Source organism: Chamaea fasciata, unplaced genomic scaffold (genome assembly GCF_029207755.1).
Source record: "Chamaea fasciata isolate MVZ Bird 193981 ecotype frontalis unplaced genomic scaffold, bChaFas1.0.hap1 SCAF_8, whole genome shotgun sequence".
NCBI classification, from domain to species: Eukaryota; Metazoa; Chordata; class Aves; order Passeriformes; family Sylviidae; genus Chamaea; species Chamaea fasciata.
Window position 1 is genome coordinate 15925544 of NW_027094093.1, and position 25942 is coordinate 15951485.

Genomic DNA, 25942 nt, shown 5'->3' on the forward strand with positions numbered 1-25942 from the left:
TGATCTCATTGCCTAAGGTCTTACCTCCTTGCTGTTCAGAAAATACTTATTTGTTGGTACTGGTAAATACCACCACCCCTACCCAGTCACTTTGCAGACAGGAAAAAATTTCCACAGACTGTGTGACAAAGTTGTTGCTCTCCTACTATAGCTGGGCCATCTCTGCTTGTCCTGTTAGGTATTTGCGGATTGGAGGTAGCCCTAGGGGATGTATCCATTACTGGTCTCCCACAGTTTCTCAAACCACACAGGAAGAGTCCAGTAATGGCTATATAACAGTTTTATGTGTTAGCAAATCACTGCTGTGACCCTGCAAGCTTTTTCGTAGCTGCTTTGAGATGGGATTACAGGAGAGCTGTGTTAATAGCACTGGGAGCTGCTCTTGCTGTGGTGGGTTGATCCTGGCTGGATGCCAGGTGCCCACCAAAGCCACTTTATCACTCCCACCTTCAGCTGGGCGGGGGAGAGAAAATATGGCAAAAAGCTCATGCGTCAAGTTCTGTCATAACATTAGGGAGACTTTGATATATCCCCCCGCAACCCTCCCCGGGACTAGCTCTTGAGAGGCTTTGGAGGGCTATCTCAGAGGGACAGGACAAAAGATTCCAAAAGAGGCTCTTGCCCCAGGATTATTCCAAGGCGTTTATTCTCAAAGGGTTCCAGGGGCCAAGAGAGAGAACAAGGAAGTACAGGGGTCTTATCTAGTCTCCCACTCTGGGAGGATGGCTGGCACTCAGCCAATTAGGTCGAGAAAGGAAGGAAAGGTCATTCTATGTGGTAAGGAAACTCCAGGGGGTCAGAAGGGAGAAACCATTCCCCTAGAGAATTACAACAAGACTTCTGACAGCTTCTCACAGAAGCCACCTCTGTAGCCCTCTCGCTACCAAAGCTCAGCCATGCAAACAGTACAGTGGCAGATTCCCTTCCCTCCCAGTGGAAGCCCAGGGTTTTCAAGATGGTTACATAGAAGGATACAGACATGTATGGCATTGCTTTAGGAAAGGGCGAAGGTATACCCAGAGTTTAACAGGGTAATATACAACATAGTTTAGAATATTTGAAGTGTGGTTTAAATATAGTTCTAAGAGTGCAATAGAAAATGGTGTCTGTGACCCCAGGTCAGCATAGTCTAGATGCTTACAGTGATGAATCCTTCAGGAATGCATGTGATAATGACTGGATTGAAATGTCACTGTTTACTTATCAAGCAAAGAGAAATTCTTTGATCCTACTTCTAAATCAAAGAGTTCAAAATGAAGCATACAAATGATGTGGTATCAACCTCTTTGCATTTTGCTTTGAAATGAAAATTGGAAAGTAAATGCAACTGTTTTAAACTACTCAAGAGTCAAAATCATATTTCAGATTATAAAAGATAATCTTTTTTGGCCTTTGATCATTTCCTGTATGCTCAGTTGGCCTCATGCCTGTTTGTGAAATGATAGGCATGGGCATTTCAGGTTCAGTCTTAATTGCAGTAAAAGCAGAAGACTCTGCTACATGGGAATAAGTAGATAGAGATAAACCCTTTGAATGCTCTATGAAAACCCATTTTGCTCAGCTGGTGCAGGAACAGAGAACATTACACACCTAACTGGGCCAAATGCTAGAACCTGTTTCAAATCCTAACCCTTTGTACTACAGCTTTGCTCTGGGGCACTGTCTCAGGATGGCTCAACAGGCAGTGCACAGGGTCATTGTGGTGACATTCCAGCATATGAGCAGCCCTGGGCTGATCTGCTGTGTATGGCAAGTACAGTGGGAAAGGGCTGTGGCTGCAAAGTTTTTTGCCAGCTTCTTGATCCTAAGTGTGTTCTGTAAGAGATATTCCAGTTGTTACAGCTGCATAACTCAAAATAGCTGGAGGTTATTCTGAGGAGCATTGTCACGCCAGAGTGTGGCACAGCATCTGACACTGAGTGAACTAGATCATATTTGGAAAATAACCTGGACCTGTTGATGGGCCTAATGAATGGCTTCATGTCATGTAGACATATGGTAATTAGTTGTCCCATTGGACAGGATTGGCAACTCCAAGTTTTATCAGACTTAGAAAAGTTTTCCTTGTGGTCTTGTCTGTGGGTTTTAGTTTGTAAAGAGCTAAAGTGGATGCTTTCACAACAAAACTGACTATTTTCTCCTTTTATTCCTAAAGTAGCATGCAACATGTTGAATCACATTTACTCAGGAAGCTTATGATGGGTTGGATTTCTCCAGTGTCCCGGTTGCAAGTGGTGTGTATTCATCAACTACCAGTGAGGTGAAATGTGCCAGTGGAGGGCTCAGTTTGTATTTCACGAGTCCACCATCAGGGCATTCCCTTACTCATCTTGCTCTCATTGCTGATTTTAAAGGGATGGCTTGTTTACATAGCTCAAATAAACTGTTTCTTATATGATCCTTCAGAAGTAGCTAGGAGTCGGAGATTTACAACCTCCCCAGTTGAACTGTGGTGTATTTGTCCTGGGAAAATCGAGGTTATTTGTCACACAGATATTTGTCACCATTATAAGAACCTCAAAGCTACAGTGATTCTAATTATTCGTCAGTCTTACAATTTTGTGTAATGTACCAAAGTCCTCTAGACCTCAAAACAGGTTGTGACCAAGTTGAATATTGAGGGTGGGGCAGGGATAGGGAAAAGCTCTAAAAGAGGAAGAGGACAAGGATGTGTTTGGCTTGGTGTTCCCCAGAGTGTCACTGTGCCCTATTTAGAGGTTCTGCCTTATGCCCTTCAAAGATGGTTGTGCTTTTCTGGCCTCCTTCAAAAGCTACTGATGAGCCTCATCAGTTCTTCACATTTATGCTGACATAAAGAATTCTGCTGAAGCTATACTCTATAAAATAGCCATGCATCTGTGTTTATGTGGATTCAGATAGTGCCTGCTAAGCACAGGCATATTTCTGTTAGATAAAGGTATTAGTTTACGGTCAACTAAGTAGTAAATTTAATCTGATTCAGCCACCAAGGAGAGTCATTTCAAGGGCATTTTTCCATTATATCCTCTGAGGAAGGTAAGATTTGTTCCTTTTTGATTCAGTGTTTCACAGCCATATGAAGATCCTTCCATATTTCCATCTATTGAAACCCCAAAACAGCGGTAATTACCTTTATAATTGATGATGTAAAAAAATGATTAATAAACACTCATAAATTCATCACAGTTACAGTGTTGCAAGTACCGTATGCATACTTACATCCATGGCACATGCAGTGCCTGTATTTGATTTAATAGTAAAGAGCTTCTGGGCATTTTCTGGGAGATAATTTCAGCAGCTCTTTCAGGAAGTTTCTGTTTGGTTTATGCTCTTAGGATGAAAGGTGAGCCAAAAAAAATTTAGCAAGTCAAAGTCTGCTAACAGGAAATCATTATAATATGTTGGAATCTTGAAACACTTTCTTCCCTGCCAGCCTTACTTTTCATACTTTTCAAAAGTGGATATTCAAACCTTGTCTTTCTATGTGTGTCTAAATCTGAATGGATAACCAGTCACGCTGTGCATTTTGCTGTTGATAAGCTCTTGGGAGCTCCTGGAAATCTTTGGTCTGTCTATAATGCTAGCACATTTCAAATTCTGCACCTCTACTGAAAACTGATTATAGGTGCCATTAACTGAGAAACAAGCTCTGCAGCTGACACATGTACATTGATGAGCTGTTGAAATTCTTGTTCATGCTGGAAAAGGCCAAACTTTTCTGTCTCCAGTTATTATAACAATCAGAAATACATGAATCCAGGACTTTCTTTTGAAGGAATGGTAAGGTTTTTCTTTTCCTGGAGTAAAATAAGCATAGCTTGAGATCAAAAATAAATTTTAAGGTGAAATAATTTTGGGTGTTTTGCTCTGTGCCTGAGCACTTATGTTGTGTATCATTAAAGCTGTATACCTCTAGTATTTCTACTCACTCAAGTTCTAAAACCGTGAGGGTTATAACGTTTTTTTACTAGCGTTCTTAAAATGATGCAAAGCTTTTCTTTCTTCAAGAAGTAGAGATAGGCATTTGGCCCAGCAAAATTGACTCTACTAGCTGTTCTGAGTGATGGCAATAGGGCCAGGGATGCTATCAGCTACTGAGGTTTTTTTTAGCTACATGTATGTGGTCATTTTAAAAATCCTTTCATAAGGATTTCACATTGAATCTTTCAGCAGCTCTTTTATACTGTGAAATCAGGCATCTGTTTTCTTGTTTGTTCTGTTAATGATTGAATATAGACTTCCCTATTGAATAGCCAATAGGACTTTTTTAATAGAATGGTAATGGAATGATAGTGAGTACAAAATAACAAAATAACTTGCTAAAAAGACACCTGCTGGTTCTGTTGGGTTTCTTAGCAACTCAGAGAGAAATAATTTCAATTGTATTTAATATTTTCACAACACTTATTGAAGCAACATATTCCTAAGGAAATAAGGCAGCTCCTCTGATACCAGATATGTATTTTTCACTGATATCAGAGAATAAATAACAGGATTCTGGTGATCATTCATACAATTGGTAGCTGAATAAAGTTTTCTCTGTGTTCAGTTGTGTGAAGTTAAAGGCTGTGTTGAAGCTGCAAAATTTAAGTTTTCTCCTTTTCTCTGAGCCCTTGAATGAATTTAGTGTCCAAATATGAAAGAATGGGTCAGGACCAATTCTGCTTCACGGTGAAGGGGGAAATACACTTCATTTCCTATAGTAGGAAAATTATTTATACAAACATTAGGCTACTCAATATTTCCTTGTTTTCAAGGAGAGTGAAAATATTTAAGTGTTGGTTAGACAAGTTTTATCTGAAATGCAATTTATTCGTCAAATATGGAGGGCATGACTGAATACCCACAGTGCTCAGGCAAACCTGCTATGGAAGTGGGAGAATGCACAATTACAGATGTCATTTAACTGAAATGAAGACAAGTGAAATAGCTGACTTGAACTGCAGTTCTGCCTGGGCAAGTACCAAGTGAGTAGTTCAGACACAGGTTCACAAGAATTTACTTGCAGAGTGTGTTCAGTTCTCTTTGATTCTTTTATTTAGATGCCCATACATTTCATATTAAGTTCCAAAGCATTTCAGCATCTGAGCATAGAGTTTTAAGATATTTGTTTTGCACAAGCAGCAAGTGCAATAAGTTTCTAGTAATATATTTTAAATGGTGGAGCCATTATGTTATTTTTACAGCTGAGAAAATGAACTGAGACTAAGCAGAAGTGAAGGATCTCTGGGCAAAATACTGTATGTTTGTTATAATCTTTGAAAATTATTTTTCCAAGCATTCCTACATTATTAAAAAGTTTAAAAGATAATGCAGTACTATAGGAAGTTTGCATTTCAGGAGATCCGATGTAGCAGAATTTGGAATGAGAGTATAAAATAACTTTCAAAATAATAGATGTCTGGTGTCAGAAAAAGATAAATTTATAACTAGCAAAAAACATTTGCTTTCACCCAGAGGAGAGCCATATTTTGAAGCATAGCAAATCTTATACTGTGTTTCAAGCTTTGCTCACACTATATTGAAATTTTCCAACTCACAAATTTTCCCATTCCAGCCCAAACAGACTGGCATAGCTCAGAAAAGATGAAAGTAAATATGCCTTGCTATAAAGCAACGGGACTCTGGAAGACTGAGCTTCTGGATGATCTCACTTTCTGGATGCTCTAAATTAGTATTCACACTTGCTAGCTGTGTTTTAGATCCCCCTTGTTTTCAGTTGCTAGCACTGTGGTGCTACTAATATTGCTGTTTTATGAACAAACTTCTAGTCACAATCTTCCCAGCCTGTCAACATGTCACTGAGAAATTAGATATTGGCATTGTACACTAGGAAATTGATCTGTATTGGTGTTTGTAGACAAGTTGATTTTCTCCAGAAGTAACATGCTGCATTTGCCACAGTTACTTGCTCACCCTATTAGGTCTAAAAAACTGGAGGAGGAGAAAGCTGGAAATTGTAATAATCTTTTTTCAAATTAGGAAAAGAGAAGTCTGATACAACATGCATTCTGTAAAATATCATTGAAGATCAGCAAGTGACATGGAGGCACAATGCAAATGGCCTTAAGTGAGCGTTCAAAGTTTGTTTTCTCCAGACATACTACATATGCTCCTGCATTTTGGCTAACAGTACAAAATCAACCCTTCTTATTCCTCTAGCTTTTGCACTGAGAAATTGCACTGTGTTGAGGTATTAAGTAAGAGACTTTTGAAATGTGAATGCCCCCTTTGTGGACATGTAACCATTTTGCAGTTATTTTACTATATGTTTTATACGTTTGTGCCAACTTATCTTTTTTTTTTTCCCTCCCCTACTGGTGAGTGCATACAGATATTTCTTGATCTTGTCTTGTAAAACAGACACTAGGCAGCCAACCTAAACCAATTCCCTAAGAATCTCCAAATGTGTAAATAATTGATTAAAAATCATAGGCTACATAGCAGGATCACCTCTGACAACCCAGTAATTGAAGTAGCAGGAACTATCAGTTCAGGAAGGTACAGGAATAGATTTTGCAGGGCAAGGTTTTGCACTTGCAGATCTACGTGTACTTCCAAATATTTTCTATTTCTCATCAGTCCACTTTCATAAAAATTAAACCAAACCAAAATTGCAAAAGCAAGCCTTTTTCAACATTACATCTTTATTCTGATCAGCACAAATATTTTCATACTCTGAAGAAAATGCTGGTTCCCTTGTACGAGCCTTTGGTATGCTAAATCAGAAATAAAGTATCTAAGAAATTATCAGCGTCCCTGCTGTAACATAGCCATGCAAGCAATACTTCTGAAGTGAAAAAAGATACTTGGGTTCTGCCTGTTGGAGAGTAGTGATGCTGTTAATCAAATAAGCATTCTAGCTACCAAGTTCACCTAATATTGCACAGCCATCCAGACACTTCCTGATGTAGCTTCAGTATCTTGAGAAAATATGTTGCAGCTTATTTGAGGGTGCATTTGTGTTTGAGAGGAAAAGCTTTATATTTACAGCTTCCATTTTTTTCTCATCTTTGTATAGAGAAAAATTTGTTCTCTTCAGAATGTGTCAAACAGATTTATTTCATTATATAAAACATAGCTCTTTTTCATAAAGACCAGAAGAACAAGAAAAAACATTTTACAAAAAGTAGAAGTAACCAAAGGGTTAATAGATACACTGTGCCACCTGATTTGCATGTAGGTTTGCAGTGGAATTTTTCTAGAACAGAGCCCTACGGGTTTTTCAGCCTCATTTCTCAGTAGACTGCACAACTAGTAAGAAAGTAGGTATTTTGTCTGACAGCCGTTAGAGTCTCATTATTCAGCAAATGTGCAGATAGAACAAAAAATATTTTGAAATACCTTCTTCAGGTTTGCTAACTCCATCTTAATGAGCGTGAAGAAATAATCTAATGCTCTTTGTTCTTTGTTTTGTTGGGGGTTTTGTGAGTGGTGCTGAGGTGCAGGACAGAGTACTTACAAGTCTGTAAAGGTTGTGACCACTAGTAACTTAATTGCTGTCCTGCTATTGTCTTTATGGCATATATTACTCAAAGTGTTCATCTCTTCCATCATAAGAAGACAAATTAATTGTATGTGTGTGAGCTTTATTCCTCTATAGTGCTGTGAACAAGAAGAAAATGCTTTCTGTGAATAGTAGTGTTTTCAAACTTGCTTTTCTTACTGGAGCTATTGTCTGACTTTCTGTTCAGTAACTTCTCTGCTAATGCACTGAAAGAGGCCCTTCTTTTCATCCTGGCAATTCAGACACTGATGATCTCCTCCCTTCAAATCTTATTTCAGGCCAAGGTGATGTACAGCAGCTCTTGTTTCCAATATCCCCAGGCCTGTGTTCCAGAGTAGATCCTAAGGTTTGGTTAGGCAGTCCTACAAGTGTGACTAAATAAGTTTTCCCCATCTTGATTTTATTTTGTTGTAGTTTCTTAGCATCTCCCTTAATTGCACTCAGCAAGGCTTGTTATCTCTTTGACTGTGATCTCTCAACTTTAGTGGGTTTTTTATTAAATGCTGCAAATTTTGTTACAATATTCTGTGGTACTGATTTTTCTCTCTCCAGATTTACATCCTTCACTTTCAAAGCTCTCCATACCTTTGTATATCTTTTGTAATGCACTTCCAAATGCTGTCTTGCACCTGCCACACACAGCCATTGAAACCAGCTTCAAATACAGCTTCCTGCTTTGCCTGGACCTAATTGTGAAGAGTTCCCTTCAATCAGCTGCAAATTTTGCTTCTTTTATTCTCACTTTTAAAAATTTCTCTTTTGCTGTGATGGACTGAAAAACAGAAAAACACTTGTGAGAAGTTTGACTGCCACAATGGTGCCTGTGTCAGTGACTGGTTGTTGTGACTCTCCGTGGTTTCATACCTGTCTGCAGTGGTCATCTCTGCTCTTCAACTGATCTTTTGGTCTGGGGAACAACTTCTGCTGTGTGCAGAAAGCTTAGAACAGAGAGGTCAGCTGGTGACTACTGAGTAACAATTCAAGTAATTCACCTATCTTCGGCATCGTTAGTGGGCATATTTTGAAAAGTGAGGGGAAAAATGTAAATTTGTCACTTTCTAGATTTATTTCACATGTGCCAAGTATGTCAAATTTAAACTGAGAATTTTATTTTTCAACAGACAAATTTTTATTTTGTGTTTATGGATGCTAATTTAGCTTTACTGATAAGCTTTTCAGCAAAATTTCTTGGATTGTCTACTAGTCTAATTAATGCAACTGATTTTACCTTTCCTGCACAGTTGTTTGGGGAATGTTTAATTCTCTGACAATCTCATGAATTTCCTTTTCCCATTCTGTAATCACTGTATGCTTCAAAGGTTGTTTAATGCAGCCAAATATTCATAGGCTTATATGGAGTTGTCAAAATTACAGAGAGAACCTGATAATCTGTTTCACTTAGTACAGATTTACCAGTATGGGAGATATTTTGCTTTCCCTCAAGCTCTCTCTTAGTCTCCAAACTCAACACTTCAAACTAATAGCAACTCCCTGTAGCACAACTTGCGTGAACTTAAGGCTATCACAAACCAATATTGGCACCACACTTTCAGTGCCCCAAAAATAAAATATCAATATTTACTTTCAGAAATCACTTTTGATTTTAGTTACCATAGGAAGTGACATAGTTAGAAACCAGCTGAAAATATTCAGGATCAGTAAGCAGTCCTTTTTTCAAAAGGTTGTTCTTTCAGCAGTGATGTGGTATTGTAAGGCACCACCATAAACAAGGCTGACTGAACCAAAGGCTTCGCCCCTAACTGTGCATCGGTTGTGCTCATCGATTGTATGGTCGTGATAACCCTGCAGTGGCCAAGTTACAGTGTTTTCCTAACACAGCAAAAAAATGAGGTGACTGGTTTAGGCTGGAAATTGCACTGGATATTGTGTGGCTCTTTCCTTCATGTTTTCAAGAAGAAAAGAAGCCTAAGTTTTTACTATTTTCTTACCTTTACAATGGAGCAACTTGGCAGTGTGCACTACTTTGTGAGCAGGTAAAAGAAATATAAAACCAGATTTCTATGCCTAGGATGCCAAATGAGTGAACCTCACAAAAGAGCTTTAGTGCAGGGTCGTAGAGCAGCAGTGGCCACTTTGCAGTGTCTGTGCTGCCCTTTTGCTGTGAGTACTTTGTGTACAGCTGCTGTTCAGTGCCTGGAGCTGGGGGATGCACTGGCACGCCTGGCACAAGGGAAGGTGTGAAGCTGGAGCTGGGCAGTGGGTGGTTTTTAGCATGGCAGAGTCTCTTCCCAGTGGGAAGCCAACTCCATCACAGTCAGTGCTGGGCAGCTGTTCTCAGTCCCAGGATCCTTCCCTCTCTCTGTGCTCAGCCCTCAGCACGGGTTGTGTGCAATAGTCCCAGTTTCAGGTGGAGAAGAGAAGCAGGCAAGTGCAAAGCTATGCTTTTTATTACATGCAGACACACACAAAATATGTCTTTTCAGTAACTGAAGCCTTGTTCTGTTACTGTAATGGCAAGAGCAAATTTGTTTATTTATTATATACACCAGAAAATTTATGTGACAGTCTTGTAAGGGTTATCAGGATCATAGCAGAACTTCATATCTGAAAGCTTTTAGCGTATGTATTGGAAAGAGTTCTTTCAAGTATATCACACATTATTTGTACCTTGGATATTTTAATTCTAACTGCTATTTGAGGAAGCTGTTGTGGAACAGAACTTTGTTGTAAAGATGTTTTATGTATCATCAGTAATAAATACTGGGCAGATAAGCATGTTGAAGAGTGTAAGTAGTAATGAAATTTTTGATACTGAAAAACTTTATCAGATTTCTAGGTCTATACATGAATTTTAAATTCACATTGTTTTTATTGTTGTCAAGCATGTAAATTCTGAATTAAGGATCTGAATATTAAGTAACTTTTTTTTTGGTTGAAAATAGCATGTATGATTTTATCATGAGGCCTAAATAAAACTTCTTTCTAATGTGCACCAAAGCATCACTCAAATAAATGCCCTTAATGGGCAGGACTTGCTGTCTACACCACAGCAACTGTAGTAAGAGTGGCATGACCTGCAAAGGTCAGTAAGTCACTTCAGCTGTAGAAGTGGAGCAGTAGAACCTGTAGGTTTGAACCTATGAAGTGTTACCCTGCAGTGTCCTGACTTTGGTATTCGAAATGAGGCAGGATTGATCAGAAAAATAAGTCCTGAATTTTAACATGGCACTGACACAAGCATGAGTCAAACAAGCAGAAATATGTGAAAATAACTTCAAAGCAGAATTAAAACAATGTAATGGGTGAGAAAAGCATTGATATTACCGAGCCCAAAGCAATACTTAATTAGCTTGCTTTAGTTATTTTCCCTGGGCTCTACTTCAAAATAAATTCGGGCTTCAGTAAGAACCTGAATCATCAATTTACTGTTCTTGAATTAAAGACAGGAATTTAAGACATATGAAATGTGGCTTTTCTGCATGGAAAAGGAACATAGATATAGGAAAACAGTACAGATTAGATTTTAAATTAACTTCTTGCACGTGAGTTTTGGTGTGAGCATTTCAACCTGACCCTGATGCAGATTGAATCACAGCTACTGCCTTCAGGGAGTAGGCTGGTACTGCCCTGGTCTTGGGCTTCCAGCTGTGCTTTGCTAAACTGTGGAGCGGAAGCTGATATGTCCATGGTCCAGGCGGGATGGTCTCAGCCCTGCACTCATTTGGGCTCTGCCTGGCTCTATTGGTCTTGACCCAGGTGGAGATCAGAGCAAATCTGAGCCTATTCTCAATAATACCTTCAGAAATAGCAAGAGGACTGTAACCCCACAGCTGTATCTCATAATTCATATGTATTTTATAAGGTGATGATAGTTTGGAAGTACGGGCATGCATGCAGCCATTAACAGCTACATTTTTTGATTTCTGCGTGCAGATATTGTTAGCTCTGTGCTATAAGTACAAATAAAGGAGTAATCGTCTTTGTGCTTTGTATATACACCCAATTTGCATTTCCTGTGCTTTGCACTGTTGAATAGTTGGCATTTCTGTCTCAAACATAAAACTGTAAGTAATGGTGTTTTGAATTCTGTGGATTGAAACAATAAGTGGTTATCAAAAACCCATTTGGAGAAGTGCAATTTTCTGATTTTAGAAGCCAGGAAAACGCAGTTCTGGCCCCAGTGCAGTGACAAATATGTACTCAACTCCGTGTACTTTCTGTGGGAGTTAAACTGTATAATAACCTTACAATTATGATCTTTGAAGATGTTCTGCATTAAACATTTAGAATGGTGGAAGGAAACATTAATTCATAGAGGGGCGTATGTCTCTCCTTATACATCCGCATCGATGAAGAGCTTATTTGTGTCAGGAAGCTTTCCAAATGATGGAATTATTATGTGAACTGAGGTTCTTTCCAAAAGCTGTGATACTGGCAGAATTGAGCCCAGCTGCATGCTGGTAACTTCTCTCTGGTTTTGTAGAAGTTTTCTTGTTAGTGTGCTACATGTTGTATGCTCTAGAATTATTGGAACATGAATGGTGAAAACACTGTGAATCTGGGGAGTATTATTAAAAACATACCACATCAGCTGTTGGCCAGCTAAGTGAGGAGAAGTGGAAAATGAGATCTGTAATTTTTTCAATCCTCTGTTAAATTCAGTGTTGGAAAACCATCATTCTGTGATGGTAATTGGTGGCCTGTGTAAAATGGATCTTCTTCCATGTCTTGGGATCCTACTCCACAGACACTTGATGGCAAAACAAAAAAAAGTCTGCTTCCTCTTGTTGTGGTCAGTGAGATCAGTACAGGCAGAGGCTGTGGGTAGGAGGGTAAGCACTGTCCTTGCTGCTCAGAGGTGATGATTTATATCCCCAGGAGGTGTTTCAAAAGCACCAAATTTTTATGCTTACATTAAAAACATATATAGGGAACAACATAAAAAAACCCCAAAGCCAAACTAGAAGTGCAGTTGGTATATGTTAACATACAGCTTGCAGTTCTGTAGGTGTATTTTTCCTTTAAGGCATGAAATGCAAGATACTGTAGAACCTTCCTTTATTCCACTCTGGTTCACGTATATCCTGGTGTTGCGCCTTTTGCAGTTTGGCGTAATATTGCGTAGAACACAACAGCAGCAACAATTCTGTTTTTCAGTAATGTAAATTCGCAAATGACAGCTGTTCAGTGTGTTTCATTTGCACCTCTGAGAATTTTCCATATTGAAAACTCTTTAATTTAGAATGTTAGAAAATGCTATTTATTGAAAATGCATTTTATGCAGACTCATAAGTCATATAAAGTATTCTAGATTTTTGCAGATGTGACTTACTATTATGGAGACTTTAAAATTGAATAGCCTATGAAGAACAATTTAACATCAGTTTCTTTTGTCATACTTTGTCAATCAAACTACCTTCAGAATCTGGTTTTAACATTAATTTGGTCATGATAGTAGTCTTTGTACTTGACTATTTTCAATGTTTAATACAGTTCATATTTTGTAATTTCAAATCATTTTAATTGTTATTTTTAAAAGTAATAGTTATTTTGTTAGAATTTTCTTTCTCCTGGTTTATAACAATCTAAAATTGATGTACTGCAATGGACTTCTGGGAAATATGCCAACAACTGTGGAGTTTCATTTCAGGATAGCTATTCATAGTTCATACACACTTTCAAGTGTTTGTTTGAGTGGGTACAATCCTGTTTTCTGAGTTTTTGGTAGCACAGTCTTGGCCTGATATACAAAGGCATGTTAAGACAGAGTCTGGTAGATGTAAACATAAAGTGCAAGGCTCCATATTAAAAAATAAATGCTCAAAATAGCACCTAGTTTTTCAAGACAGTTCAACTCTATTTCAAACTAAGCCATGGGTTTCAAATGGAGAGGTTTCTCTCATGTAGATGTTGTACTTGCTAAGATGATGAAATTTGATTCCAGTTGTTTAGAGTGACACTTCTTCAGTCATTTCTCATATCTGTTTTGTCACTCATGCCAGCACCACTGCACTGTCCCCCTCCCATCCCATGTTTGTTTGGGACAGAGCTTGTTTTAGTGCTGGCAGCTAATATGGCTCATGGTCACAAGGCCTGCAGTTGAACGGCTTCAAATGGAATGCACCCTTGAGGGGCATGGAAGCAGGGAGCATTTGAATACTGGCTCTGGCACAAAGTTCCTCTGTAGGCACAGCTGGGCATTTTATCTCTTGCTTTGTGATCGCCATCTGCACAATGAAGTAATACCTGCCTATGTGTCTTGTAAGAGCACAGATGATTGACTCATGCTTGTGAAGTGATAAAGCAATGCACTGAATGCACACAGAAGCCATCTGATCCACAAATATGTGGGGAGTCATTCATGAAAAAACCTAAAAATATCAGCAACTGTGTTCACATCCATAATTCCTGGAACTGAAATGAGGGATGTATGTCAAGGTGGCGCTGGAGCCTTTCAGTGTCCTCCCAGTGACTTTGAGAAACTTGAGCCCTTCCAAAGGCAAATGTATTGCTTTTGAGAAACTTTTTTTAATTCCCAATGCAAAGCCTTGCTTGTTTCTGAGTGCTGTCCAGTCCTTAACCATAGCTTCTTTTGGGATTGCTTGGGCTCCTTTCAACTGGCCATGTGTGCAGCACAACAACAACAGCTGGCATGAATTTGGTGAGCTTATTCGTATTCACTGGTAACTTTAAAAACAGGAAAATTACCTTTTTTGTCAAATTGCACACATTTCATGACAGGACTTTTAACAAGATTTCAAGGATGCTGCTCTCTTTTATAAAATGAGATAAATTAGCCCCCTGTTGTGTTATGTTTACTAAACCCACAGGATTATTACTGTATGCTTTTTGTGTGTGGCACAAAATGACAACATATGTATTTTGTTTCTTTTAGAAGATAAAGGGAAAGAAAAATCCAGCAGTGTAAGTCAGCAGTCCAATACAGAAGTGGATCCTTTTGTTCCCAAACCTGGAGTGGCACCTGCAGCACCTGCCTCATCCTCCAAGAGCACAAATGGAGCTGCTAACACAGTTACTGAGTCAGAAGAGGAAAAAGCCAAAAAACTACTTTACTGTTCATTATGCAAAGTGGCTGTGAATTCCCTTTCACAACTAGAAGCCCACAATACAGGTGAGTATCCATATGGTACAAGTCAGTTTTGTGTTAAGATTTTTAAAATTCAGTGTAACAAGGTGGGATCCACTATTCACTGAAGAGTCTTTTAGTTAAAACTTACAATAGCAAGTTACAAAACCGGTCCTGTTAATGGCAGTTTCCTGTGTGGTGTTTGATATTCTGTTAAAGCACTCTCTAATTATTTTTTTAACTGTTCTTCATGTACTCTCTAAATTTTTAGTTGACAAAATTCCTACAGTTCATGTTAACTGATCAGATCCCTTCATACCTTCACACTGAGGATCACAGTATGATCACAGTGGTTTCTACACTAAAATGCCAGTGTTCTCTTTTTCATATTTTGTCTCATTATCATTGGTGTCTGTTATTTTGCTGATAAAACTGACAGTAATTTATTTGTTATTTGAAAGTTTTTATAATTTTAGGGTAGGCTCATTAGGCTTCCTAGATGTCCTAGAATCTTCTGTTAATTGAAGATTAGATATGCATCTTTTTTTGGGCCACAAACAGCAATCCTTAGTGTGCTCTGTCTGTGTATGGTGTGCTGGTGATGTAAAGCTTGTTAACAAGCCATTGAAGCTGTTTTTACAGCTGTAATCCATTCTTGAAATGGGCAAAGCAGCCGTTTCTTCTGAACCAGAGGGTATTTATTGAAGTATTACTGTTCCTAGGAAGATTTTAAGGGATTGCTGTGGTTCCTGTCCCAGTCTTGGCTAATACCCTTTTCTGCTATTCACTGGCACTATGGAATTTGGCAAAAGAATAAGCAGCAAACACTTTGGCCATCCAGTCACACGCTGCCCTCAAACAGTGAGGTCCAGCACACCTCTGTTCCTGGGAAGAGCTGGGAGAGGGCTCTTCTCTTTGAAGCTTTCTGGCTTGCCTTTAGATCAAGTACGCGGGAACTACACTGGCCAAAACAAGAGTGATCATTAGTCCCAGTCTGTGGTGATTTAACCGTTCTGTCATGAAGATAAATGTTACAAAGACCCAAGGCTGAGGGAATGTTTTGTGCTGCTGATCGTGAACTCACCTGCATCTGCTTGCCTGATAGGCTCCAAGCACAAGACCATGGTCGAAGCTCGGAATGGTGCTGGTCCCATCAAGTCTTACCCTAGGCCTGGATCGCGAATGAAGGTGCAGAATGGCAGCAAAGGCTCAGGACTGCAGAATAAGACGTTCCATTGTGAAATCTGTGATGTCCATGTTAATTCAGAAATTCAGCTTAAACAGGTAACTTGCATGTATCTTGGAGCTCTTTGTTGGTCGACGATGCATTGCAGTGTTGTAGGTGCAGTGTACGGCTGTGTGAAGATGTGTTGTTGAATACTAAATGAACTTAGTATTTCTTATCTTTCTTCCCACAATTATTTCTAAATATTTCATCATAGGTCAAGTTCACCTAATTATTTCAGTTGGGAAGAATAGGCTTGATAGTTGTAAAAGCAGAGGTGACACAGCAGATCTCATTTAAAAGTTTTCTGTGGTTCAAGATAGAGATTTGAACCTTGTTCTCCCAACTATAAGCATTCTGGGCTGAGTTTCCCTGAATTTATCTTTTGGTGCTGTTTTCAGTCTGCTGGAATAATGTTTAATGCTATGTGAGAAGGAGAACATGACTCAAATCTAGTGGTTTGGGACAATCACCAGTTGGTAATACTGCAGATATGTCTGTATTATGTAGAAGAGCATTATCATTAACAGTGTAGCTGTTGTGTGCCCGTGGAGCTATTCTCTGTCTGAGCCAATTAGCCCTGGGTTCAGAGCTGTGTCCATACAAAGGCAGTGATTCTGATACCCGAATGGGTACCTCTGACTGGATGGTGCTGTGCTGTGTGAATGTGTCCTCTCATTCCCTGTTTTTTACTTAGCTCTAAGATAATATTAAATTGCATGTGTAGACATATCCTTGGGTACCGGTTCTTCCTTCAGCTAATACTGAATTATTTACACAACTGAACAGTATCAGCAAGATGGAGATTTGCCTCTTATTTCTGAATATCCCTCTGACCTAGTGATTACAGCTCTGTCTGGTTTAAAGCTCCTCAAGTGGAAAAAGGAAATACTAACCAAAATATCAATAATTTGCAAATTCTGTCTTAAATCACAAAATATGCTGTATTTGATTAGTTTCTGATTCTCTATTTGATATGCTCCAAATTGTTATGTTTAATTTAGCAAAACTCATCTTTGCTTTCTCTAAAGAATCTACTTTATCTTTCAAACAGGGGCTTAGGCATATCCTGCTGATAAATAAATTTCAAACTCTAAACTGAGAAATGTTTACAGAGCTAATTAAATGTGAGGATATTTATTTCAGCACATTTCCAGCCGAAGGCATAAGGACAGAGTTGCAGGAAAGCCTATGAAACCTAAATATAGTCCTTACAACAAACTACAGCGCAACCCAAGTATTTTAGCAGTAAGTATTTTAATTTCTCATCACTGTCTGTGCGAATTTCTGACCTTGGGGACTCCCACTGCAGAGAGACAGGAACATGACAGACCTGATGCTTCTGCAGACTCTCTTCCCCTGCAGGCTGAGTCTGCACAGGAATCATATTTGAAGATAGTTATGTATTCTGTCTGCCCAGTCCAAGGCATGCAGACAGCACTGCAAGTATTATTTACTGCTAGAAAGAAGGGAATAATCAGTGGAATGGGGAATGGAACATGTGCCCCATGGAAAGGTATCGGCTCTGCTGGGTGAGGGCTCTTCTCTTTGAAGGCAGCAATGGGTATACTCTGTCTTTTTGCCCACCTGAGGTAACTCTAAGTTATGATGGATGCAGTCAGGGAAAAGGACTTGGGACGATAAGATATAAAAATACTAGTGCTCATTCTCTGTGTACAGCAAAACAGAATGCTGTGTGGATGTAATAGTTGGTACAAAAGAGCCATCAGGTGTTTAGGAGAATTGACTGCCTGTGTGTTCAGGCTTTGTCTGTCAGTGGCTATCAAACACCTCTCCTGTCTCTGTGCCACTAGCCAGTCCCTCTCACACCCACCTGCATTTCCAGGAATTCCCCAAGATGGTCCTACTGATCATCTGCAGCCAGAGTTCAGGCTGGCTTTAACACAGCACAGTTTGCATGTTTATTTGGCCATGACACAGCCAGTATTTTATTCATTAGAGAAAAGTCCTTGCCATCTATGGCACAAAAACAGTTTACAGGTTGAAAAGAGAAATGCAAATATGTGTGTGCAAGAGAAAGCATGTGAAAAACCTGTCAATGCTAAAATATTGGCATGTCTTTGTAATTGTACAGAAGCAAATGGAAAAGCTTCAGGCTTCCTCTAAGTCTCCCCACTCAACAGGTTCTGCCCATGCTAATCTTCTTCACTTGTATAATACATCATTTTATCACCTATTGCATATAGAGAGACCACCAATTATAAAGGAAGAACATGAGTACTTTTGCTTCCAAATTTGGATCATTTCAGTGCAAACCATTTTCAGTGAGAGATATCGATATGAGTGTATATATTTCTGATTAGCTGTTTCACCATGAGCACCAGCATCGCTTGTAGATCATAAACTGAGTCATATATATATTTCAGAAAAAAATTGTTTTTGTTATCAATCTTAAATAATATTTTTACTTTGAAAAGAGCAGATCTGCATTGGAAGGTGCAAAGCTGACTGGCCTATTACCACCTTCCGATTTTGTCCACTCTACTTTTCTACAATTCATTTTTGCAAGTGGAAAATTTGACTTTTGAGATTGAAATCTTAATCGTGGGGGTATTTTTAATTTTTATGGACAGTTATAATTTATACTAAGTTACTCACTTGCAAATTATGCTTCCTTCTAAACATCAGTGGGATGGTCTCTAGACTCAAGAGATTTATTTGTCTTTAAATATAGGATTTGATTGCTTTAATTGCCCTGGGAGTAAGAGAACTGTGCAGGTAACATTTCTAAGCAGCTGGAAAGAGGCTTCTGTGACAAGCCATAGTGCTCCCTGTGCCAGGGTTCACTTTTTCCCTCATGTAAAAGTGGGCGAACTGTATTTGCATTGCTTTTGTGTGTGTGTTTTATTCCAGGCAAAACTTGCATTCCAGAAGGACATGATTAAGCCACTGGCACCTGCTTTCCTTTCATCTCCTCTTGCTGCAGCTGCAGCTGTATCATCAGCTCTGTCCCTCCCTCCCCGGCCCTCGGCATCCCTGTTCCAGGCACCAGCAATTCCACCAGCTCTCCTCAGGCCAGCCCACGGGCCCATCCGGGCAACGCCTGCCTCCATACTCTTTGCACCATACTAATTTATTGATGTGAAAAAGAGATAACTGTGGCCAGTCCAAAGGGTAAAGGAAAGCAGAAAAAAGGTTGAAATTTTAAAATGTTTCTCTTTTGCAATGGCATCCAGCGTGACTCCTCATCCAACCACATCATAAAATCCATCATTGACGGCACTGTGTTTTGAAGTCTAGACAACTCTGTCTTCTCTCTGTCTCTATTTTTTTAATCAAAATAGTGTGATTTTCTTAAAAATTAAATTGCTCATGAAATTTATACCATTAAAGATTCATGCATCTATTCATTGTTTTCTTTACGTTTCTTTTTTTTTTTTTTTTTTTTTTTCCATTTGTATGATGTACCTTGGAATCAAGGAACATAAAATATTTTCCTGACAGACTTGAAAACTAGGGTCTTCCTCACTCATACCTATGTAAATACTTCTCTGAAAAGCAATGGGGTATAATCTAACGTGGAAAAAAGGAAAAGGCAGATGAACCAAATGCTTGATTGCAGATAACATCTCAAAAAAGGATTGCATCCATTCTTTTCATGTGCTCTTGTTGACAGGGATTGTGTGCTGTTCTAGACCCCAGTACTGGTGTATCTTGTGTAGTACTACAGATGTACCATGTCTGATTTTAATATTTTTCGTTTCTGTGCAAATATTTGAAAGCAATGCAATGCTGAAGCTTTTAATTATTTCTTTTGTGTCATACTTTATTTAGAGAAATCAAAAATAGAAAGCCATATTACATAGATTTAAGATTACTGCTTGTTTGCTATTTTCATTTAACTTATTTTTGTTGTTTCTTCACTGGTGTTGCTAAGCAATGTTTAAAGAGAAAAAAAGCTTTTCAATTGCACATTGCCACAGCTCACATGCGTTGTTCAAGAAGACAATGGATCCATGTGTTTGTACGTAAAATCCTGTTTTCCTAATTTCTAACTAGTTTCCTTTGTAATGATGCTGCATAACATTGTGGCTCCCTAATGCAATAATGTACAGAACATAAAATATTTATAATTGACCATATTCTCTGTTTACTGAATATATTGCAGTAATGTCCCGCCTATCTTCTTACCTCCCCAACCCTTTTATAAAGGCGAATCAATATGCAGCGCTCAGACTGGAGTTATTATGTGATAATGGGGACTACAGGTGGAAGAAAGGAGGGAAAAAAAAAAGAGAATTAACTTTTAGAGCATCTTTATCAGCAATCCATAATAGTAAGATGTCTGTGTATTTTTTTAAATGTACCTTTTCAATAAAATAATAAGAAAATTATACATGCTTATTGTGTTTTAATTGGTACAGGGAAAAAAAAAAGCCTGAAACAAATTTAGCTAAAGGAGTCTTCCAGGAGCAGACAAAGCATTGGAATCACAATAAAGTATAATTACAGAACCTGTGTTTCTTTCCCTTGTGCTTTAATGTCTTTTCCTCACTGTAGCCTGCAACAGCCTTTACTGGGGCTTTTTTGCAAGAGTGTAAACATTCACTACATCAGAGTTTCAGAGGAAGACACAACAGAGACAGGTGTGTGCTTACGTGGGTGTTTTACGCTACCACCAAAACGCTACACCATGGTGGTGCCATCGCTAATGGAGATTAAGGATTAACTTTCAAACCAGCCTGGGCAGACTTGAGACTGGAAACAGGTCACTTGGGAGGCAGGACTTGCTCTGAAGCATGGGCAAAGTATGCAGTTGCTTGACTCAGCAGCAAGCTTTTGAAGGGAGGTGTGTGGGGAAGCCTTGAAATTATCTTTTTTTACTGCTACAAAGCTTAGTCTATTCTATTATTAAAAAAGCCTGCTCTTTTTTAATAAGTGGAAAGTAAGGAGTACAATAGTAAAAAGGCTCAACTGTAGACTGTTAGGATTAATATGAAGCCAACAAGGCCATTACAAATCCACAAAGGCCAAGGAAAAAAAAAAAAACTTCAGAAACTTTATAGCAGAGATTTTACAGACTAAAATATACCTCATAGTAGCAACATTGTTAGAGGCCATTTTCTGCACGTGTAGTTCTCCCCAGTTACCACTGTTCTGTGGAGCCGTGTTGTGAGAGGATAATTTGCTGGAGAATCACCCACCAAAGGGGGACGTAAGGGAATCCAGGCTTTTAGCATCCTCGGGGAGAGCAGTTGCCTTTGTATTATCTTGTGGACTCTGAAAATCACAGGGTTACAGGTAGACACCCTGCCTTGTGCATCTGTCTGTGCCTGGTTTTGCAGGGAGTCAGATTTAACTGCTCTGCTCCCTTCAGAGGAGTTAATCCCATCAGGTGCCTGTTGCTGTCCGATATGAGCTAGGTTTACAGACCTCTGTATTTTAACTGGTTCCTTAGGAAACAAGAGTTGTCTGAGTATTAAACCACTTCTTTTTATGTTTCTGTGTTGATGATGAGAAATTTAAAGCAATTACAGGTTTCTGCAATTGAAAATGTTCCTATATGAAATACAGAAAAGGAGGGGACTGGCTAAGTGTGTAGACTTCTTGGACAGATGATTATTTCAAAGAGCATCTTAAAATGGAGAAATATTTGAGTCATGAAGGGTGAAGTACTGTGCTATGTCATTCAGCAATGAAAGGAATTAATCTGTGAACTATAGGGAGCTAAAAAATGTGATTGTGAATCAGGAAAGATTCTTGTTCAAAACTCTGTGTTAACTTACCTTTTGTGTATTGAAACCCTGCTTGCCACCAAAGTTTTGTCTACAACATGCAGGACCAAGCATTTGAGATGATAATTACAGTATAAATAATAAATCCTCCCATTATGCCTGCTGGGATCTCTCCTTCTAAAAATGAGCTTTACAAGAGAAAGAAAATTTGTATCATAGTCAGACAGACGCAATCAGCTGCTTTTTTGTAATATTAGGATACCTTCTCCTGCAGTGTTACATCATTACACGGGGCTGGCTATGAAATTCATGCATTTGTTGTAACAGATAACAAGTACTGACATGTAATATTGGCACTGCAGTTAGCTTTTTTAGTAAGATCTCAAATTTGGAAACTGCTAAGGTAAATAAGGTTACAGTAATGGGATCATATCCTCTAGTACATCTATTATTCTAGACCTGGTGACTGTACTCTGAGCTGCAAGTTGTTCCTGTATGAAAAGTCAAATGTTATAAGGGCATTCTGTTGGTCAGGGATTATCACCTGGCACTGCCATCTTTCTATAGCAGAAAAAAAAAAAAGAAAAAAGAAAAAAAAGAAAAAACAAGAAAAAACAAACACACAAAAAAACCCCCCACACACATCAGCAGGAACTTCCTGCTGGTACGTGTGACTGGATCATGGTCCCCATATCACAAAAGATTTTCACAAAGGGTTATCAAAGAGATGTGGTCCACTACTCTGTACAGATTGAAGATTTATAGATACTGTTTTTTAAAAAGAAAATTAATGGTGATAGGATCTTTTATAACCACTGCAGGTCACTAGTGTGTTTCTCATTTCTGCAGACCAAAATGTAATAAAATCTTTCCTTCCAGTTCTGGTCAGATGGCGAGAGAAGACAGGAGCTAACATGGACATTGTTCAGTCAATATCACCACTTGGACTCTGATGATAATGTTACACTGGGCCCATCTACTGATGTAGAAGTAAAAGGCAGTTCCTTTAAGAAAGAGACTTTTTCATTAAAAATAAGTTACCTCCTTTTACTTCCCTACAATCTGATCTTGAGCTATGAATTTTATGGAGAGAGTTTTGTAAAAGATTTTGTCACATTTTTCTGGGAGGGGGGGAAAAAGAGAGCATGGTCATTTTAAACTCTGCAGGAAGTGTTCCACTATCTTTATGGATCTGGTAATAACCCAGTGAGCCTTACTGTGTATCTTTTGAACATGTCACCTTGAGTAAGTGAGGTACTGCACTATTTATTCATGCCTGGTTGGGCATTAAATCTCCAGAGCCATCATCTGGTCATAGTGGTCACAACAATGTTCTTACTGTGGCTTCTGTATTTTTTTAACTATGTTTTGCTTAATGCTCGTTTCAAGTGACAGATGAAATGTCTGCAAGTATTTATTGGAATGACCAGCATTTCAGGTAAAACTTTTTTTTTGAGTGTCTAGAATTCTTCCATATTATAGTATTTTATTATTAAGCTAACACTGTTTTAGAAATGCTTGTATTTGGTTTTGTGTCCTATTCATATTTATTTGTATCTATAGAGTGCTGTGCTGGATGCCAAGAGCCAGGTCCTACTGAGAACCTGAAGTGGAGGAGGCCAATCCAAGACTGCTGCCTTTGAAAGGCTGCAGCTGAGGGAGGTCTCCTGGGACCCGGAAAAGGACGACTTTATGGCTGTCTTCAAAAGTGAGGATCTGGGCACGTGAAAGCAAGTAGGTGGTTGGGATTGGCCATCGTGGGTTTACAAAAAGCAAAACCACGTCCAAAATGCCCGAGTGCAGCCTGCCTGCCATGAGGGGCCTGTTGGCACAGCCAAGGAGAGCCAGGTGCCCTGAGGCTGGCTTTGGTGAGTCTGGTTTGGTGAGGCTTCCAACACCTGCTCTCCCAGAATCCCAGCGGCAAATGTGGGCACCAAAGGCAGGGGAAGTGGCTGCAATGAGCTGTAGGACAGCCTGGGCCACCAAGCTCCAGGTACTGGAGAGCTGCTGGCAGCCTGTGACAGTCCCTCAGCTCTGTCCCTCAGGCTGGTAACACCAAACACACTCTGCAGGACAGAGAGCCCCTGGGAACCTGTGCACTGGGGTGGGGAGTCCCTGGAAGAACATGTGTGTGAGTGCCAAACCAGGAGCCTTCTTTTCCAGTGGTGTGCTGGAGAGTAAGGCTGCCCTCCAGAGGGACGTGGCAAGCTGGAGACCTGGTTTGATGGGAACTTGGTGGGGCACAGAGAGATGCCAGGGAAAGGAACTAGGGAAGGAGCCTGCTGTGTGGTATGGCTGACTGGCCAGCACCAGCAGGAGCCCTGCAGGAAAGGGCCTGGGCAGGCAGGGGCACCCAGATCAGTGGTGGGCAAAGGGAGCTCGGGTGGGCAGTGATCCCCGGAGGCAGAAGAACTGAGCTGAGTATGGTGTTGTGTTAGCAGAGCCTCAGGCAGCAGCTTAAGGGATGTGCAGAGCCCCTCTGCACAGCTGCACCCAGAGGAATGTGTCCAGCCTGGGGCTCCTGGTGAGAGAGAGACCAGCAAATGGGAACAAGTCTGGGAGAAGGTCAAAAGGTGGTCAAGAAATGAGCACATCATGTTCAAGAATGTGAGATGGGTGTGTTGAGCCCAGGGGAGGCTGCAGCGTTTCTGGCCACTGTCCTCAAGTGCCTAACCCGGGGTCACAGGGAAGAGAGATTGATGTTTCTCAGAGAAGCACCATGAGAGGATGAGAAAAGGCAGCCAGAAGGTGCAGGAAAGAATATTCTGACTGTACATATGAAAAAAAGTTTTGAAGTAATAATGGGTAATTCCTGGAGCAGGTTGCACAGGAAAGTTATTGCCATAACCATCCTTGAGTAGTAGGCTGGAGTCGGTGACTTCCAGAAAACCTGCCCTCTTAAATGAATCAATAATTCTAAAAGATAACAAGGTCTGCTGAAAAATCAGAAGTAATCATTGTATGGCAGGGCAATTAACAGCTTATAGAAACTTTGCAGCAGTAAATACTGACTGATGATTCACAACACAGTGGGCACCTGCTGTGCCTGAAAAAATGAAGACAGACGTCTTGCCTGCAACAGGCAGGAGAACTGGAAAGATGTACCTGGAAAGGTGAGACAGTCAAAGTGAGGAGGGGAAATTATTTGTACTGCAGTATTGTTACTGGATTTTGGAAGGGCTGAGGCTGTATTTTTCAGACCAGAAAAAGGGCCTTGCAGTAATTGCAATGTGATGTGTTTCAGGCCTTTGTGAGTTTTGCTAAAACAAATATATCCATCTTACATGAAAGTATTTGATGATGGTGCTGAAAAACACATTTGTTTGATGTTAACTACTGTGAACTACTTTGGTAGGCTAGAAGCAGCCACAGCACAAAGCTTTCTTTTTCAAAAACTGCAGTTTGCACTTTAGATATACAATGTAATTTCAGCAGATTTAAATGCCCAACATGCTCACTAGCCAGTTGAGGCTGTCAGAGTACTAAATCTGAGCTACAGCTTCCAGGATACATCAGGCAATGAGCACCCTCTCCAGAGCTCGAGACCCAGACAGAGCTCTTGTCCAGCAAGACATATTTCCATTTTGTTTCCTCAGGAATTTTTATTTTCTTCAGGAGGTATCTTGCTCATAAAAGATGTCATTTTTGGTTAAGGTTCCTCCCCAGAGCCATCCATCCAAGTTACTTCTCCATTTAGACACTTCTCCTGCTCCAGCTGAGAGAGTGGGAACATACTCCCACTGTTCAAGGATAGATTTCTGCTAGCCAATCTCTTGCCATCCCATGTCTGAACCTATTGCTGTACTTCCTGCCTCACCCTCTGATTATATCAGCTGACTCTCTCTGGCTCCTTCCTTGACCACATCAAACCATGCCCTTTTTTCTCCAGCCCTCTATCAGCCTCTTAGGCTGTAGGTGAGTTCTCATAGCTTGCAAAAGTGTCAGCTCCCTTCTCCACCCCCTGAGTGAACTCTGTTCATTTTCCAGTAGGTGCTGGTGAGATTTTTCCATTCTGCCCTTGAACTTAAAAGTTCAACTCCCTAAACCATGAAGTCACCAGAAGTCCACCTTCGGTATCTTTTCTAAAGCTCACTTCTGGCAGCAAAAACCGAAACCCACCTCCTACCCCTCCCCTAAAATGAACCACCACCACTGCATGAGATTTTGTGATGTCAGATTTTAGCAAATAAGAAAGCCTAAGAATAGGGGACAGCATAACAGTGACTCTTCTTATTTTATCTGTCTAAACTCTGTCAGCCATGACGATACTACGCACATTTCCTGGCAGATACGATGCCTGCCTTAGAGGGTCAGTGATGCCTGCCAACTCTTCCTTTTCAGGATATATTATCTCCTCAGGAAGGGAGGTGGTAGCTTGATTCAAAACTAATTTTCATGTTGAACTGTGCCAAATCAGGTTTTCATATGAAATTTGAATTTGAAAATGTTCTCTAACGTTTCCTGCAAAGGTTGAATGAAAAATGTAT

The 25942-nt window shown here is 39.7% G+C and overlaps 1 protein-coding gene across 9 annotated transcripts in view; it reads left to right on the top strand.

Moving 5' to 3' along the window:
• Positions 1-19998, top strand: part of ZNF385B (zinc finger protein 385B) — a 154198-nt gene extending 134200 nt beyond the window's left edge. For all 9 annotated transcript variants that reach the window (XM_066189826.1, XM_066189827.1, XM_066189825.1 and 6 more), the window contains 4 exons: positions 14343-14579; positions 15640-15818; positions 16906-17007; positions 18634-19998. In XM_066189826.1, the coding sequence (XP_066045923.1) occupies positions 14343-14579; positions 15640-15818; positions 16906-17007; positions 18634-18852 (737 nt within the window). In that variant the 3' untranslated portion in view covers positions 18853-19998. The remainder of the gene's footprint in view (positions 1-14342; positions 14580-15639; positions 15819-16905; positions 17008-18633) is intronic.
• The last annotated feature ends 5944 nt before the right edge of the window (positions 19999-25942 follow it).